This window comes from Aphis gossypii, chromosome 2 (assembly GCF_020184175.1).
Source record: "Aphis gossypii isolate Hap1 chromosome 2, ASM2018417v2, whole genome shotgun sequence".
In the NCBI taxonomy this organism is placed as follows: domain Eukaryota; kingdom Metazoa; phylum Arthropoda; class Insecta; order Hemiptera; family Aphididae; genus Aphis; species Aphis gossypii.
The window spans coordinates 70,283,846-70,303,789 of NC_065531.1; the positions used below are offsets into that span (position 1 = coordinate 70,283,846).

General features: G+C 39.3%; 2 protein-coding genes across 2 annotated transcripts; one reads left to right on the top strand and one right to left on the bottom strand.

Annotated features, from left to right (window-relative positions):
* The first annotated feature begins 1,769 nt into the window (after nt 1-1,769).
* Nucleotides 1,770-8,209, top strand: LOC114127232 (facilitated trehalose transporter Tret1-like). The gene is made up of 4 exons (XM_050199046.1): nt 1,770-2,009; nt 2,569-2,704; nt 3,788-3,973; nt 5,908-8,209. The coding sequence occupies exons 1-4, from the start codon at nt 1,974-1,976 to the stop codon at nt 7,005-7,007; spliced, it is 1,458 nt and encodes a 485-aa protein (XP_050055003.1). The 5' UTR covers nt 1,770-1,973; the 3' UTR covers nt 7,008-8,209.
* An 846-nt stretch (nt 8,210-9,055) lies between these two features.
* Nucleotides 9,056-19,546, bottom strand: LOC114127225 (uncharacterized). Its single transcript, XM_050199047.1, has 5 exons — nt 19,185-19,546; nt 13,579-13,781; nt 13,385-13,483; nt 12,215-12,633; nt 9,056-10,695 (listed from the first exon to the last, which is right to left on the bottom strand). Exons 1-5 carry the CDS (start codon nt 19,237-19,239, stop codon nt 10,200-10,202), a joined length of 1,272 nt encoding a protein of 423 aa, XP_050055004.1. The 5' UTR covers nt 19,240-19,546; the 3' UTR covers nt 9,056-10,199.
* Nucleotides 19,547-19,944: the final 398 nt, after the last annotated feature.

A 19,944-nucleotide genomic window follows, 5' to 3' on the forward strand; every position in this document is an offset into this window, starting at 1 on the left:
TACCTTTTTTGTTGTAAACTCGACCCGGAAATTGGAGACGATAAAATAGGTCGGTTGCGTAAACTCGGACCGATATTTTTGAGTTTTTGACTTAAAATAAGAAATATCGCCGAGTAAATAGTCAAACATACGGCTTTTTACTTAAAAAAAATAAATTTAACTTACATTATTACACTACAATTGTACTTATTTTTACGCTGAATACTCGAATGAAATTCAACACTGAAACATTTTAGCTACATTTTTTCACAATTTACATTTGTATAGGTTACGGCGGGTTATGCATTTCATACTATGAATAATAATATGAAAATGAAAATAAAGCAGAATAATTTTTGGAAGATAATGAGAAACGTCGTGGTGTGTTCTGGGTAATACTAAATGGTTCTCAAAAATATTATAAGAAAATTATTAATTAGATATAAGATAATTTTGGGAAAATATTTTAATCGAGCTAAACTTACAATAAATCTTATGAACATTTTTTATTTAGTCCGAGCTTACAATCGTCCATAAGCTAAAATAACAAGTTGCAGTAGTTTTTTTTTAGAGGCCATTAATACCTATTGCCGCTTCCACAATCTTCCTCAACGCTTCTTTATGTGTTACTACAAGTTTTTTAAGTACCTATAATAATATAATATATGTTAATATTATATAATAATAAGAATTATATTTATTAAGACTTACACATAAACAAACAAATTAACTATTAGGAAAAAAGTTTTAATTTTAATTTGCTAATCTCGTATATGCACTCAACCATGGATTCAGATAATGGAATTATGAGGAATAAGGTATAGGAAACAACGAAATGATGAGTAAGAGATACCCGAGAATTCTAAAATTCATATACAAAAGGAAAAAAAGGCGAGAATTAATATAAAATGTATTACAAATGAGTTTATTTTAGAAGGATATAATATATGTCACGAAAATGTCGTAAATGAGCAATAGGTATTGTTCAGTTTATGGAGCATCGGGTATTAGTTTTTATTTATTCGACACGATTGTCGATTACACTTGTCACTTATTCATTATTGTACTATAATATATTATCTGCATTCAGTATTCGATTCATAAATTGTATATTCATAATAGTATTTTAGTAATCATTACTCATGCAAAAGAAGTCTACACGAGGATCGATCAAAACGGACGCGGAAGTTCTTCCTGGTTATATATATATATATATATTTTTTAAATCCTGCACTTGGATATGATGAATAAACAATATAGGTACACGGGATATGTCTACCTATACTCTATAGCCAATATCACGATAATCATATTGCATCTAGTTTTTGGAGACTTTTATAGTTAAATGTTTTTAAAAGTTACTTATTTTATTGTGAAAATAATATACAATAACATAATATAATAATAACATTTAATAATATTATAATAGTATTTTAAAAACAAGGTGTAGATAGGTTTTTTTTTTGACGGAAGCTTAAAAGCTCAACAACACTTATGTAGATACACAAAATAATTGCGAGCAAAGTATCACTCGACGATAACGACGTCTGAGGTTCTACTTAACAAATTATTGTAGTATAATTTACGTTCACGGGATAATCTATCAACTATCGACGTACTATGTATTTTACTATCTTATGACGTTTACACAATATTATTATTATTACTTAGCAGTAGTGCTGTGAAAATTATAATGACGAACCAGAGATTAAAGCGTTATCGAAATTGCGATTTGTTTCACCTGATTGATGTCATTACAATAAATGGACGCGTCGCGTGTGTTTTTCACATTCTTCTTGCGGAACTGTCGCCACCGACAGCCGAAAAGAACGCACGTAAACTGTATTTTACTATAATTAAAGTAAACGCGGTGTATCATCATATATTTTCGTTAGAGTATTTATATCCATCATACGGAAGTCCTCCAGCACAAACGCCACTGAAGCAACATTTTATTATATATAATACTCACGGTTTCACCGTCGATATTCAAAATGTTCCACAAAATATCCATTAACCATCTGAAATTGGTAAGTACATTTCTACATCAAATTATGTGTAATATTCAAGTTAAGTGTAATTTTATAGAAAAAAAAATTTGGTCTTAAAGTACAGTTTTATTTTTTATTGTTAAAATTTTAGAGACATATTATTATCATTTTTGATTATTAGGGATGGTTGGATAGGGATGATCGGTTTATGTGACAATATTTATTGTATATTTTAGACTTACGTTTTTAGTTTTTTTCACTTAAAATAAGTAGTTATAAATAAATTGATTTTTAAAATTAGATATGGTTGAAAATGTTTTTAGTATGGTTAAAAATTTGAAAAATTAGAAATATCGAACAAAAGTTCAAATATGATATAATATCAAATTTGAATTTTTTTTAATTTAACTCATCTTAATGCATCTAAATTTATTATGTATATAGAAATTTATAAAAATTCAAATTATTTGACCGATATCATTATTTTAAAAATTGAGATATTTAAAAATTCTATTTATAAACTGTGTTGTCAAATATTTGACATTGATAGAGTTATATATTTATTAATTTATTTTTTGTATTTATAAATTTTGTACAGTTTTTCACTACCAGTGTCATGTCGTTTCAACAGTTCATTATTGGTGGAGTATTTGGTTTTTCTGCCGTCATACTACCACAACTTGAACTACCTAATGCTCTCGTCAAAGTTGACGGTGACCAAGCGTCCTGGATAGGTATGTATGCGTAAAGGGGTGGAATTCGTCTAACTTTCCAAAAAATGTAATTTTTCGACAACGGTATATAATATACATTCTCGAACCAAGCCAATAATAGTATTCGTAAAAATCAAATTTACTGTGTGTATTTGTATACACTCCATATTTAAAAATTGTAATGGGTACCAAAACTGTTATAATTGTTCACATTATAATAGCATATGTATGTAAAAATGTAAAATACTAAATTCTCAGACAAGTGCACCGATAATAATTATAAAAACACTCAATTATAGGCGATATTAGGAGTGAACTTTAAATACCATCCTATAGCATAGATACAGAGCAAAATTCCCAAAAATCCACGTCACAGATAATTTTACCAATAAAACTTTTAGTAATTTCAAAATCAATTTTGTTAAAAAATAGTAATTATAAATAACCAACCTAATTCGAATTTTTTGGTTTTTTATTTTGTTTTTTTTTTTTTATTATCTTTATATAAGTATTTGGAAATTTTTAATATTTTCCCCTTAAAGTACAAACAAGATCTAATTTTCCATCTGAAACTTTCATTGAAGATTATAAAAAAAGTACGTTCATCGTTTCGCTCAGAATCTAATATAATTTCAAGAGCTAAACCCCTGTAAGCTATTGCTCCGATCCTTTTTCCGCTATGACTCATATTATATGAAACGTACTGCAGTACAAAAATCCTTCCATGCGAGGAAATTACAAAATGAATAGGTATATATTGAACGATATTATACGCATTCGTTTTATTATTTCTATGAACAGAATATCTGAATATATTTTTCTGCACATCGCGCATTGTCATTAAATTTTATTTTTTTTTGTTTAAAATACTACGAATAAAATATTTTACCAAAAGAAATAAAAAACGTATAAAATACTTCTTAATCAAAACAATCTGAGCATCCTCGTTAACGACCCTTAATAAACACGATATCTCTAATACCTACCTATTTATATTATATATATTGTGAAACGTCACAGATAGTGTGAAAATAAGTTATGAATAGTAATATATGTTATGTGAAATTGTGAAGTACGAACGGTTTTGGTTTTTTTTTTTTGCAGCAAGTTTTCCGCTCCTGTTATGCCCCATTGGTTCGCTGGTGTTCGGCTATTTATCCGACAGATTCGGCCGGAAGCTGGCGCTACAGCTCACGTACGTACCTCTGATCATCAGCTGGTCGCTGCTCAGCAATGCCGAGTGCTTGAAAGACATTTACATCGGCAGAATGTTAACCGGACTGGCTACCGGTGAGTGTACTATTGTAAAATGATGTAATATAGGCGATTATGTTAATTAATAACGTAATCGTAATGAAAATAATCCGATAATTGACGAGTCTATATAAGAGATTATGAATTATGGGTCACTAATGCATTAGTGTAATCGCTAAGTTTCCGTTGCGTAAATCGACCGAATTTCATTGAAATATCAGATTTATATGGTTTTTTTCTCTAATAATTAACATAACGCGATATATACACCATCGTTTTTTTCCCTCTCGAACTTTGTAAGAAACTGGTCTTCGAAGGAATACGAAACTGGAAAACATTATGAATCTATTTGTTAGTGAACTATAGTACTTGAAGTACTTCTCCGTCTTTTATATATCGCAGTCACAGAATACGAGACCTGCATGTTTCGCACACACATATTAGTAATATAGGCCAAAAAGTATAATGATAATACGTACAAACAATGAAGGTTATGTGGCGGCGGCTTCTCTATTTCTGAAGTGTATAATATAATATTACATTTTAATAATAGTGCGGACTCCGGATGTACGGGATTTATATATGTTTGCTGCGATCTTGCGGGTATATCGGCTTGTCGTCATTAATTCGCGTCAAACGAGGAGTACAGTTTTCCTACAAACACGAAATTATTATATATACTACCTCATTGGTATGTAGTGCAGATCGGAGTCTGTAAGTAGGCTCACTATATATATAGGTGTAGGTTATTGGGCGATAAATAAAATATAATATATCAAATTCGCCTCTGGGTCGTTCATCGGAGTAGCGCTATATTGTCCGGTGACACATATATATTTATGTACAGTCAAAACCCTGCGTGTTGAGATGATACAAACCTCAAGTGGGCGTACATGCACGTACTTGGATGACACATGTGTGTGTACCTACATTATTTGTGTGCTATAATTTATAGGCGTGAATACATCCGTAATCCGACCCGTCAGATTATTTTATTATTATTGTTGTTATACAAGACTTCTAATGCGTTTTAAAGTATATTGTTGTATATACAGCCAAAACGTGAGAGATTTTCGGCAGAGTAATGGTGTACTATATATAATAATAATTTATAATAACTATAACGGTATATTATATATTATTATTTATTGTGTATATAAGAGGGATGACATGTGTTATTGTTAACGCCATAGCGCAGTATCGCTGTACGCACCCTGATTATAATAATTAGAGAGAAATCTATACCAATTATATACCCACGTGCGTCGGTCGCATATAATATATATATACAACATGATTGATCGGACAATGGGCGGATGGCGCCCGTTGAATTTTTGTTTACCCTAAAATCATGTCGATTTTCATAGAACCGATATCTTATCCGGTACCAGTGTCGTAGTCTCGCGTATCATACGATATTATTAAAGGAATGTAAGCCGAGTAGGTTAGGTTAGATTTTGTTGGCCGTCGATTCCATTCTGATCTCGAAACGGATTTCAGTTCGCAGTGAAATATAACTAGATAATTACAAAAAGTTTATCGAACACGTGTCGATAACGATTTATCATACTATGGATTTCGATTTGTATACCGGAATGCACTATATGTTTTGTTTTTTTTTTTTTTAACTGCAAAAGTCGAGCGGTTAAAATAATATATGATGACCGCGTTTTTATATCGACCACTCTTCGAAGGATTAATTTTTACCCAAAGGATTTTAATTTTACCCGCTAACGTCGTCTAAAACCTGCAATATACGGTGGGATGAAATAAATTGAAATCAGTCCTGTGCGAGGATAGTAAAGAGCAGCTGGATACGCATAACAAAATCGTTTTAATGCGTTGTGAACGAGAACATAAGGAACACAGCGAGCGCGATAAATTAAGGAGACTAACAGAGTATAGGCCGAAATGAGAAAAATTATTAATAATAATAATAACAACTCACGTGTGTTTGGGGCGCGTTTCAGGCACCGGCGGCGTGATTTACGTGTACATCGCCGAGACGAGCCCGACGGACAGCCGGCCGTTCTTCCTGTTGATCTACACGCTGTTCGTGGGCCTGGGCCTGATGACGTCCGCGGTCCTTGGCGCGCTGTTCCACTGGCGCACGGTGGCCGCCGTGTACGCCGTGATGTGCGCCGTCGGTTTCGTCGCGCCGTTCTTCGTGCCGTCCACGCCCATGTGGCTGCGGGCCCGCGGCCGGGACGCGGAGGCCCGCAAGGTGGAACAGTGGTTCGGGTTCGAGCCGGACCGCATCGACGACCTGCCCACGCTGCCGCCGCCGCCGTGCGCGGCCGCGGCCATGGCCACGCTGAGCCGGGCCGACTCGACGGTGGGCGCCGTAGTGGAGGCGAACAAGGGCTGCTGGGCCACGTACACCGGGCCCACCGTCTGGAAGCCCGCGCTCGCCGCCCTGGCGTTCTTCTGCTGCCAACAGGCGTCCGGGTTCTACGTGCTGTTGTTCTACTCGGTGGACGTGATGCGCGACTGCCGCGTGGCCGTCGACGGCATGACCGCGGCCGTGTACCTGTGCGCCGCCCGGCTGGCCGGCACCGTCGTCAGCCTCGTGTTCCAGTCCGCGCCCAAGCGCAGGCTGACCGCCGTCTCGGGGCTGGGCATGTGCGCGTCCATGTCCGCCGTGGTCGGTTACCTGTACGCGTACGGCGACGCGGCCGACCCGCCGCCGGGCGCCGACCTGCTGATCGTGCCGTTCCTGTCGTACGTGTTCTTCGCCATGTTCGCCGTGCTGCCGCTGCCGTGGAGCGTGTGCGGCGAGATGTTCCCGATGGCCGTCAAGGGCACCATGAACGGCGTCCTGTACTCGTGCGGTTACGAGCTCATGTTCGCCGCCATCAAGGTGTACCCGATGCTGGTGTCCACTTTCGGCATCCGGGCCGTGTGGACGGGTTGCACCGTCGCGTGCTTCGTCACCTCGCTGTTCGGCGCGTTCGTCCTGCCCGAGACCACCGGCATGACGCTCAACGAGATCGTCGACGGGTTCAGACCGTCCGGCGACAGAGCGCGCCGCGTCAAAAACGTCCCCGCCGTCAAGCCTCAAATACCGTAAAAACCCGACCGGCCCGTTCCACATCTGCACCGCCGCGGCCGAGGTCTTAAAGTATTATTCACCGTCGTCGTCGTCGTCGTCTTCGTCAGCTGCAGCAGTCGCGGTGTCTCGTCCAAAAAAGTTCGGACCAACTATGGCGGTAGATCGTGGTCAGTGAACGATACCGCGCGATTTCAAAGGCCACAATCGTATAATACTATGTGCAAAGGACACGACACAGACGACGTAGCTGTAAATCCGACTTCGACATGTACCTATATATTCATACTATCACACTGCCTATTGTAAATATTTAAAAAAATCATGTTTTACCCGAGCCGTGGTATACGAACGCGGTGATTGACTACAATACCGCGGTAAGACTGCATGTATACCATAGCGTAACAAAAGCAAAGCCTATAAGTCACGGTCGATTTAAATAATTACCTATCACTGTTCCGCGTGTGTTCCATATTTGGTATATTCCTCATGTACCTATAATAAAATTATATATTATATTATATTTTGATTTTCGACAGCGGTTAGGTCAAGTGTACATATAATATAACGTGACGAACTTGATACGACCACATGTCTATATACATATGTTTCTAATATGACATGATTTGTCAGTTGTTACGGAGTATCAATATTAAATTGAGTTACTCATTGTATTGACTCATTTTCACAACAATGTAATATAAAAGTACTGGAAGTCTATCACACACCCCTGTAAATATTTACAATATCATATAATATACTAAGTGTACTATTAGGACTAATCATAAAACTCAAATACGATACTTCCTGTTTATAGTATATTAGTATCGATGCTCATCGCTATGGTCCCTCACATAATTATAATTATTGTAAAATTGTATATTTCTTGTAAAAACTGTATTGTTGTATAAAAGATGTTTCCTTATGTAGAACTATGCCCATCCTATAAAGTTGTAATAGTAGTAATATTGTAAAAATATTAAATGTTATATATTATGTATTAAAAAAATTTATAAGAATTAATAATATTTTTTTTTTTTTTTTTTAAAGAGTATAATTACGTATTTATTGTAGTAGGTATTACGTATGTTGGTGTAATTAATGCGACACGTCCGATGTTTACCAATCAAGTATTAAAATATAACGTTTTGCATAATGCAATTAATATTTTTTATGTAAATTATAGCTTTTAACGAAACATAATATATTTATACTTACTGTAATATATGTATTATGAATTTATTATATAGTGCCGGTATACGTAGCGTACGTCCCATACATATTGATTTTTGTATGTATTTACTTATATTGTATATAGAACTTCACTCGACTGGAAAACGCTTCAGTTTATTTTTCATCAGCTTTACAAGTAAAAAATACAGACGATGCTACAGAAATTCTCTATACAATAAACAATTACAGTTACAATTTGTAATTTTCACACATAGACAACAATTGATTTCTATTGATATTTTTTTAAGTCATGGTCTGTGAAAAATTTGACTTATTAACATAACGCTGGACTATTTTAAATTTATAATACTATCAATAAAAATATTGTATTCTTATTGTATGCGGTCTTAATTACACTTGTTGTCTATCATGTAGGTATGTATCGAATCATTCCCATCCAGTCTACGATTAAACTTAACCCTAGGTAATCAAAGTTTTTAATAATTATATTAATTGTTTACCAAAAATTTCAATTTAATTAATAGTTTTATACATTTTTAAAGGAAAATTGACTTATTCAAATTAATACTCATGATTTTTAGCAGAACGTGGTGGAAAATGATAGAGATTACTTATTTAAATGAATTTTAAGAGACATAAAATTATATTGTAATACATAATGACTAATGATATTTTAATTAAATTTAAAAAACATATGGTAGCTGGATGCATATGACAAGAATACTTAAATTATAGAATATTCATTTCTTACTGTTTAATAATAAATTAGTATTTAATTAAAACTTGCCTTATAGAAAGATTCGTTTTGGTATGCATGTAGGATTCTGTATGGATAATCATAAAAGCGATAGAAGGTTAATAATATATCAATAACATTTTCTTGTTTGTCGGATTTTATTTTTTTTTTTATAATATTTTGGTTGAACAGTGAACACTATAATATAAATGACGGTCGTAATTTACACAAGTCAAATTAAAATTTCGTATGTTTTTTTTTACAATTCGTATATTAGCAGTATCAAATTCCAGCGAGTGCACAGCCAGTGAATAATATTATTCTCGGAATAATATCATATTATAGCATACCTATACACAATAATAATATATTATAATAGTTAGACGTTAATAGTTTAAAAAAAAAAAAATAATAAAAAAAACTGCAGCACTTCGGCAGGTGTTGCAGCGACGGCGGGTATTGTACTACAGTATATGAAAAGAAATGTTTAGTCTTTGTTCGCATAATATTAATTTGACGTTCTTACAATCAATGTCGTTTAAAAACTTATATTATCTTATGAAAAAAAAAAAATACAATAAAAATAGTACACATACAAAAAAGAGGAACTTGGGCTGTTAAACACATTCATAAATACTTCAGATAATTGTGTATATGTGGCTCAAAGTTTGATTACGAGATGTTTGGTTTGTTTTGTGGAGGGAAATTAGTAAAATGCTAACGGTAAAAAATCCTCGTTCGCACAGATCACCGAACATATTATTATAATAATATTTGACATCAAACTTTACTGCGCACATATATCACAATCGAAATCCTTATATTATAGGCGCATATCAAACAAATGCGTTAAAAAAAAATAATATAATAATAATAATAATAATAATAATAAAAAAAAATAATAATAATAATAATAAATTATAGTTGGCACTGTGCGTGTATATAATAATATGTATATACACACACGCAGACGAGCAGGACGTACAACCGAACGTGAATGTTTTAATGGATATGTTTGTATTGTCGTGATTGGATGACGATTGGATAGGGAAAAAAGGAATCTATACAGTGTTGCGGGAAAAAAAGCTTTCCGTCGACGTCGCCGACCCGGTCGGTCTTGTGCAGCGCTTAATACATGCTCGCGAAAACACGAAAACGCAATGTGTATACATACATATACCTAATAATATTGGGACAATTTACACGATGAAAAGGAATTAAACAGTTCTATTTGCAGTTGTTGTATTTTTATTTCTCTCTCTCTCTTCTTTATTCTCTTACATCTAAACGATGTAATAGTCGTAGTGATGATAATGATGGTGTTCGTGTATGTGATGATGGATCTTCTTGGACGCCAATTTGGCGCGTTTGTAACGCTGATGGTCGATGTTTTTGGTCTGCTCCTGGGCGGCGGCCGTGGCTGCAGCGGTGGTGGTGGTGGCCGCCGCTGCCGAGTCCTTCGACTGTTGAAGGTTGCTGCCGCTGACTACCGCGGCGGCTCGGTGGTGGTGCCGGGAGTGACCACCCGACGAATACTTGACCGCGTGCTCTTCGGCCGCCACACCGTTACTGTACAACTGCTGCTGATGGCTTCTGACATTCTTGAGGTGCTCGTACTGTCGGTGCTGCTGGTGGTGGTGTTGATGTTGGTGCGAAGGGATGTGTGCGACCGGTTCGAAGTCGTACGGGCTCCACGCCACCTTGGCCGGCTGGGCTCCGGTCTGGCGACGCTTCGTCCGCGGCCTGTGGTAAACGACCTCCGCGGGCTTATTGGATTTTCTATAAAAATAAAAAATAAATATATATAAATATAGTATTCAAGTCGATATTCTATAGGTACTTATATTACATATTATATATTCACGAATACAAATACGTATGTATAGCCCAAGTTCTACAATTTAGTATAGCGTATAGGTATTACATGATATTATGATAATACATCCTGAACGTAATTTTTTTTTTGGCATGCACTGTATGCATTACTGAGCTGTAGATTTTAATCGTACATAAATCCGCGTGTTCTGTACAGCGTTCACGATGAGGCTATACAGCGTTATGTTACGACTTCCAAGCCGGAAGAGGCGACGAAATTTTAATTATTTTAAATTTTAAACAGCGAAGTCTATAAATAATTATTTTATTTACGCCCCCGAAATTCGGCCCCATGGTTAGGTATATACACACACGGACGTCATCTTTCGTCGTCACATGTGACGGTTCGCTTAAGAGAGTGTCAGATTTGGACCGAGTTCAATACACACACACACACACATGCGTGCACATATTATATGTATACCGGCGAAACGTTTACAATACATTATTAAAGATAGGCATATAATATTATTATAATCACCCGGCAATCTATATAGAGGTACAAGCGGAATTCCTTTTTCGCGACCCGACGAACAGTTATTATGTATACAGCGTGCGTGTTGCATTTATATACCGGTCGGCCTCGCTCGAGTATTATAACTGTATACAATATATTATTATTGTACAAGCGGCGTACGTACATTATAAATTATAATAAACGGACGACGAGACGACGACAACGACGTTATGATTTTATTTATTTATTATCGCAGCCGCCGCGGGGTTTACGCGCGCGTAATCTCTCCTGTAGGCTTGTTCGCACTTTTGATTTATTTACTATAATAATATGTACATTGGGCGATCATGTGTAGTAAAGAATATGTGTCACCGCGAATGGAGTATATCGGTCGGACCGATCGCGAACACCGTAATATAAAATTCGTACGATGAAACACACGCGATTCAATTTCCGAAAGCCCGTCGATAACCGTCTCTACAGGCAACTGCGAATCAAAATACGATAATATTGTGATATATGTATAGGTGTTAGGTATATTTATTTATTATTTTTTTTTTTTTGTCATTGTTTTACTTTCTAACCATTGAATTTGTGCTAAACATTTAAATTTTTATAATATACAAGTCAATCAGTTACATAAGAGGTATAGTTCATTTTTACAAAATTTATATTTTGCCATAATTAATCAAAATAATTTACCACCCTTAAAGAATTGTAAAAATAAGTTTTAAAACATTTGTTACACTCGACTTAATTTCGAATGTAACAATTAGATATTTAATGGTATAATAATCTTATAAAACGGCGTTTGTTCCAATTATGTTTTTATCTACTGTTTTTGGAAATATTTATTATTTAGTAGGTATATTATTTACTATAGGCAACAATAAGTACATTTAGTATTTTTAGTGGATTCAAATAATACACGATTGTATATGATATTAGAAATGGCGCTTTACGAACCTTTGATTTTGAAAACTCAAGTTTTCCGCCAGACTCCTTTGCACCATTTCGATCAATTGTTCACGCCGGTACCGCTGTGCGCCTAGTTTAGCACTCCTGTGATGCGGCAGCCAAGACCCTTTGACACCGTCGTAAATCGAAGGATATTCCGATTGCTCCAACAGTGTTGCATCGTCGAACACTCCGTATTCGGCGGCCTCCGTTCTGCTGCGATGTTTCTCCGCCGACGACTTGGTCTTGCGCTCGCGGCTGCTATGGCGGCCTCGGTATGGTGTACCGGTCGTTGTGCCGTCCACGACTACCGCCATCGATTGTCTGATGTTAAGCGTCACTTTGACTGTTCGTTTGCCGCGAGACGAGAATTTCAACGTCGTACCATACATAGATTCTAGTATTTTCGTAGCTAATCCTTCAACATCCTGCAATAGCACATATACAAATTGTTATTATATATAACGGCAACACGGAGACAAGCACGAAATTAAAAGGGTATAAAAAATAATTTGAAAAAAAACAACAAAAATAATAATAATGGATTTGACGGGTTGCCAAGAAAGAAGGTGCAGGCTTCTCCAATGGGATTTCGAGAAATTACATATTACATTTAATATATATCACTATTAACTGACAATGTGTCTGTGAAACAGTGAAATGTGTCTTAATTGGAACATCAAAGGCGAACGAGTAAAAACAAAGAGATCCCGTTGTTGTCGCGCCTATGAGAAGTTTCACAGACAGTTTAAGTGGACTACTTTGATTGCGTTGCCAAACATCAGAAGAAACGATTTGTTATTTTTAAATGCGTTCCATTTAAAATCTTTCAAGCCGAGGCTGTGGACTATTACATGCTATAATGTGTTTATTATTTTGCGGGCATATATTAAAACGTAACGTACCTACCGCGTGTTAGATACACTTGGGTCAAAGTATATTATAGATTTTGTAAGTATAATAAACAATATTTATCGCCATGTATCCGGTATGATTTTTAGGGATGGTTTTATGACCGATATACAAAAAAGACCACGTGTAACGTGTAACCAACAGATTAACCGAAAAACAAGTTTGGGGTTGGTTTGAACCCGGAAGACCCACCGGCCACTCCCTACTGAACACGGAATAACTTTGTGTACCTACAATTAAAATATATATTAATATATATTGACTTACGTGTTTGGTGATTTTTCCATGACCGTCGGTGTCAGAGAAGGTGTACTGAAACTCGTGTTTAATGGGTATTCCGTCTAGCGACACGCAGCAGTCGTATACCTGTTTTGGAAAGAAATCCGTTAAGATTTAAAAACTTTAAATATTCAAAGCATTACAATATTTAGAGTATACATATAAATGGACGGAATACTCACGTCGCTAGGTTGCTGTGGCGGCGATGGCGAAGCTTGTGAACTAGGTGGTGGCGGCGGCAACATCGGACGCTGGTGTGGGGGTGCGGCGGCGCTAATGAATTCATCGTCAGCAATTACCGAGGAGGTATAAGCGTAATTGATGGTTTTCGAACTGGCCGAATCAATTAACGTTTCCATGCTACCAGTTTTCGAATCCAGGATACCTGCAAAAGTGGGGGAAAATGTCAATTAAAATCCACTTAAAGACATTAACATAATTTACAAATTTATGTGCGCATATATATAAGATGTATGTATAATAGAATGGCGGTTTTTTAATTAAAAATATTTAATAACTGGAATCTGGTATTACATCGCCGCCGCTACAACTACAGCAGCAGGATACGGTGAAACACATCGAAAAAGAAGCAGCGCAGTGCGTATTCTTTTGTTTTTAACGTTTTTTTTCCGACGTTTCCATTCTCACTCGTCCGGAGGAAACGCGACGTGATTTAGGGTAAGAACCAGTTCTAGTCTATTCTACCGCGTGCGCGTGGGCGGGGAGGGAGGAAATCGGACAATACGACTGTAATGAGTTCGGTGTACATGATATATATTTTGCGGGATGGGAGAATCGGGTATCTATATGTACACGATGAGAACGAAGCAGGACCTCAGCACTCACGGTCATACATAATTATATATAAATAATCGTATTAATATATATTATAATTTATAACACACCCCAAATCCTACCGCGATATACATAACATATTATTCGTTTCGCCCTATAAATACCTACTATATAGGACGGTATATATGGAATCTCGTCACGCACGCACGGGTATAAACGTGTAACGATACCTATATAATATTATAAATTTCGTCTCTTGACACCGTCGTTTCGTCGTGAAATTGTGCGCTCGTATTATTTTTAATATTATATAGGTACGAGGAGTAGGTATATATTATGCGGGTGAGACGAGAGCGTATTAAGAAAATAATAATAATAATATAAGAACGCACGCGGTAAAAACGACGAGCGAATGGTAGGGGTGCGGGGGTTAGCTGGGGCGGAAAAAAAAAAAAGAGACGGACGGCGGAGAGAGAGTGCGCGTGAGAGGAGAGAGTGCGGTGGCAGCGACGACGACGATAATATTATAGAGGCGCACTGTACACACGCACGAAAAAAACGACCACACGGCAACAACAACGCACACACACACACGCGCGCAGAGAAACGCGCGCGGTCGAGGAAACGAAACCGGTTTGGTTGTCGGCGACGTAGACCGGAGGAGGCGAGAGCGGCGAACGTTTGATACGTACCGCCGAGCACATCCATCCATCCATCTTCTCTCCCGCAGCCAAAGCCGCCGCCGCCGCGGCCGATTCAACTCGCATCACACACACACACACACTAACGCCGTTTCTACCGAATAAAAACATAACAGAACAATAGACGCACAAACTAGAATAATATTATACATATAGGTACACGGGCATTATACGGTGTGTGTGTGTGTATAATTTTTTTCTCCGTCATTTTCGTGTGCCTATTGCTAGGTTACGACGACGACGACGATTGTTTTTTTTCCTTCCCCCGAATACTGCTGTTTATTAGTCGTAGGTATATAAAATAATATTATATAGGTACGGTGTACCCGGTACACGGTTTATCCTACCTCGCGACCGTGTTCGGCGCACGATTGACATCATCGCGCTCACGTCAAACGCGCAATAAAAACGACGACGGTTTTGGTACAGCAAGGAGAAGGAGGAAACGGTCGGCGGAGCGGTTCTGCGCGCGACCTTCGCCGGAAATCTTTTACTCTACTTATAACACGACCGTGCCGTGAGATCGCCGACGAGGGATGGGATTATAGAGGGAGCAGTATAGGAATAGACGAAAAAATACATACATTATTCTATAATATTCGATCCCGAATATTATTATTATTATTATTACGATTTTTTGTCGGAACCGGATTTCTATGCTAATAACACGTTTCCATAGTATTGTTCTGTCCCGCGCGCGCGAACGACGGCGTTACAATCATCTACGGGCAACGGACCGAATGTAAGTGTGAGTATGCGTGCGTGCGTGCGTGCGTGTGTGTGGGTCGGAGCGAGAGGGTGGGACCGCGTGCGAGAGAGAGACGAAACAACATGCGGCAACAACGTTTCAGAAGAGATCCTTGGTTGAGATATATAATCTTGGCCTTGACTCTTGGCTACAAAGAGTACCGACAAGGCGGAGCCGCCGACATAACATTAGTCGTCGGCCGGCTGGTCGGTAATATTCTTTTTTTTTTTTCCTTTCCTTATATGCCACACATATATACGTATATACGTATATATTTTTCCCCCTTTGTATATTCGAACGCACGCATAACACATGACACGTCATTATTTTATATTATATTATATACGTTTTTTTTTTTTTTCTGGAGGATAAAAACTGCTCGGACTTATCGTCGTCAATCCCCGGAGAGATTGTAAAACGCGGTCGCGCACCCTCGTATGCACGCGTCAGCGGCCGACCGAACGACTGAAAAAAGACCGCCGCGTCTATGCGTATGTATGTTATTATATTATATACGTTATTATACACGTATACCTAGTTATACGGACACACAAGTCTTCGACGACCGGCTAGGGAATAATAATATGTCTTTTTATTTCTCCTCGTTGCGTGTGCCCTCGCGAGAATTCCAAACGCGAGCGCTTTCCTCATACACTATCGTCGTCGTATAGGACGCACGAACGAAAAACACATTATTCACGATGACCGGAACTGATGATTTTCGCGCATATTCGTAAACTGCTTCATTATCATTATTATTATTACAATTATTGCGATATGCGTTTATCGGTCGACCACACGGTGTAAACACGGTAACGATTAATAATTTTAGCGCTGACCGACGATTAAACACAACACGTGTTCGCCGCCGCCGCGGAGAATTGGCACCAAAACGAAGCCGCGCGGGCGCCCCCCCCCCTCACGACACCACCGACGTCCTTGAACCCGTAACAAATAATAATATTATTATTGTATTGTAATTAAGTGTTAGGTAATAATAATAATATAATATTATACTAAATCGTCCGATAACGCGCTAATCAAAAACATTGTAAAATACATATTATCGTTTTGAATAACAATAATTATTACGATTACGTTTTACGTTATAATATTATACGCGCGCACGGCAGTGGTGCAGTAGGACGAGAGAAGGGAAAAAAAAAAGGACGCACGGAATGTGTGCGCGCCCCCGAGAGGCGAAGAATGCGGCGGACAACGAAAAGGGCCCGAAACGATTTCGGGAACTCGATCCCCGCGACCACCGCCCCGCCGATCGAACGACGAGTGGTGGGTGCCTTGCACGCCGTCGTCGGCACGCCGTATCGGTTACAAACGAGCGCGCGCGCACACACACACACAAACGCATGCACGAAATGACTGTACGGCGGCGCGGAGAGACGATGATGACCGTTGTAACGTTGTTTATTGGGCCGGTTCTCGGAATGTCGGCAGATAAAAACCAAACGGTGCGCGCGAGGCCCGACCGAGTTCCACGAAGTCCGGCCGACGATGACCGGTCGCGCGGTTCACATATTATATTATATTGTATATACGTGTGTTACACAATACGAAAAAATTCTGTTTACGCACACGTATATAATGTACGATGTACAACGCATCAAGCGATCGTCCTGCAGGACCCTTGTTTAGGTTTGCGTTTTGTTAAAAAGTTCATAGGTAATCGATGTACGGCGCGAGTACGAGACGGAGCAAGTCCGCCGCCGCCGCGGCAGTGGACTACCACCGTGAAGAGAAGACGAGAAGATTTCCTCGCGACTCCGCGGGCCCGTCCCTTTTTCGCCCCACGTTTTTTCGTCCGCCCGTATACTGTGCACCGGAGATATTATAATATGACAATGGACGTCGTTGTATAATATATACGAGAGCCGCGGTATAACAACGATAATACGTATAGGTACCTATAATAGCGCGGAGAAATTAAACATAAACATACGAAAGCCGGACGGAGGCGGTGGCAGACTTCCGGAGTGGCGGTTGCGGGGAAGGGAGGGGGAAGAGAGAGAGAGAGAAAGACGGTTCGATGTATATAGAAAGAGGGAAAATGCACTGTACATAATCTAAAACATGTAAACAAAAAGGCGTGGGTCGCCGTCACACACAAGGGGACCCGCCGATATACATGCGGCGCTGCACCACCCACAAACATTCCGTGTGTTTGTTCCTTCGCCGTGTGTGCGTGTGCGTCGTCTTCGGGTGTAAATCTATGCCGGGACTCGGTTCACAATCACGGGAGACCCGGGGCGCACGGCGTCACACAATGGTTCGAGCCAGCTGGATACTGCTGCAGCGGGAGCGATGGAAAACATTATATTATATTGTTGTTGTTGTTGTTGTGTGCGAATGACGGCCGAGGGGGTGGTGGTGATGTCGGCGGTAGAAAGAAAAAAAAAATCCCATTTCCAAGGAAACACGCGGGCCCCTCTGAATTCCTTTGCACCGAGAGATGAAAAAAACCGCAGGTCTACGTGCCGTCTCTGCAGCTCTTCTCAGTGTATTGTTGTATAATATATACGAATAATAATAATAATAATAATAATAATAATATAACGCTGCGTGTACGATATATATTATATGCATGCAAGTGTGCAACGCGGATCGATCACGCAAGTTGTTATATTGCACGAGACGGAATCGAATTGATTCCACAAAAACCATATACACACACCCGATGATAATACGACCGACATCGTCCGCGCCGGAGAGTAGAAAAAAGGAAGAGGAGACACTATTATATATCATCATTATTATTGTTAATTTTTTCACATTACGTTCGGGAACCGAACACGAAATAACGCGTCAGTTGCAGTTTTTGCGACAGCATCGCGGTGGCTTTTCGTCTCGTCCGTCACACGCCGCACACGCATCGCGTTCGGTCGTCTTCCGCGGCGATAGTATATAATATAATAGTGGTTCATCGACCCTCGACGGCAATTTGCCGCCGACCGTTGACGGCGATTGCGTGTCACAACAATCGTGCGCGCCAAATATAACATACTCTCGCCGTGTACAATAATAATAATAATAACAATCGTGTTGTACGACTAGTGTATAAATTGCGATGACATTATGTCCGCTACCTGTATAATAATAATATAGAACCTACACTGTAATATGATTAAACGCGAAGGAGTTACACACTATCACACACGGTCTTGCAAACGAAATCGTAAACGTCCGCCCCCCGGTGCATCGCCGGAACCCCGAGAGCGGCGCCTGACCACCTCCGCTTTCGGTACCCGCACCGCACACGAGTTGCATTTTTCGTACCGCTTTTCCCGGTAACCCGTTATATAACGCTTTACGGCGTCGACGACGAGATAATAAACACGAGACCGGCGGCGGAAACAACCGTTAACAAGAGTCGTAAAACGTGCGAGCGCTTAATGACGAGTGTGGGGTACATTCCTGTACGCGGCGGGATGGGAGCCTTCCGAACACCGCCGCGAACGGAAATATCCCACGCGATTTACGGAACGCGAGACGGCGGCGGTAATAAAACATTAAAAATAACTACGCTTACCTGTAGAATATTTTCGTATCCACTTTAGCCATTCCATTTTTTTGACCAGTCCCATGAAGAAGGTATAACTGTATCGGCGCGCACTGGTTGAGAAAAAAAAAAATTAACGGCGTCAGTGAAAAAAGAAACCGACACTTTGTCTTTCTAAAATGTAACGAAAAATAAAAAAATAATAACGAACGAACGAACGAACGCAGTAGCAATAATAATAATATTGTAATAACGTACACAACTCGCGACGAGCTGCGTCCGGCGCGGTGAACAACACGCACACACACACGTGTTACTCGGTTGACGGCTGACGGGCGACTGCCGACTGCCGACTGGTGGTAGTGCCGTTGCGGCGGCCGCAGTGGCGTCGGCACATCGGCAAGGCGACCGCCTGTACAGCAGTATATACACGGGGCATGACACACACTCGCTCATCCTTGGGGCCTCGTCGGACCGTCGCCGCCGTACGGAATGCCTGCCAACCCTCCCGCCCGAACGCGCTCGCCGCCGTCGGTGTGGCGGGGACGGTACCGCGCGGCCGTTCTTTGAAACGATACCGCGCGCGCGCGCACATGTGTGCGTAGGTACATACACACACATATATATGTGTAGTGTGTGTTATTTTCTCGGTCCATTATTACCCGGCACGTTTTATATACGTATATATATATATATGTGTACGTATAAAGGTACCCATTCTTTTCTTCACTTTTACCATTATTATTTTTACGATTATTATATGTTACGCTGCTCGACACACACACACACA

Bases quoted from the DNA above. Each gene is read 5' to 3' on its own strand.
- LOC114127232 (XM_050199046.1), top strand. From the start codon at position 1,974: ATGTTCCACAAAATATCCATTAACCATCTGAAATTG. The intron at 2,705-3,787 runs GTATGTATGCGT...TTTTTTTTGCAG, and splicing joins TGACCAAGCGTCCTGGATAG to CAAGTTTTCCGCTCCTGTTA. The intron at 3,974-5,907 runs GTGAGTGTACTA...GGCGCGTTTCAG, and splicing joins GTTAACCGGACTGGCTACCG to GCACCGGCGGCGTGATTTAC.
- LOC114127225 (XM_050199047.1), bottom strand. From the start codon at position 19,239: ATGGGACTGGTCAAAAAAATGGAATGGCTAAAGTGGATACGAAAATAT. The intron at 12,634-13,384 runs GTAAGTCAATAT...GTGCTATTGCAG, and splicing joins ATGGAAAAATCACCAAACAC to GATGTTGAAGGATTAGCTAC. The intron at 10,696-12,214 runs GTTCGTAAAGCG...TTATTTTTATAG, and splicing joins TTGAGTTTTCAAAATCAAAG to AAAATCCAATAAGCCCGCGG.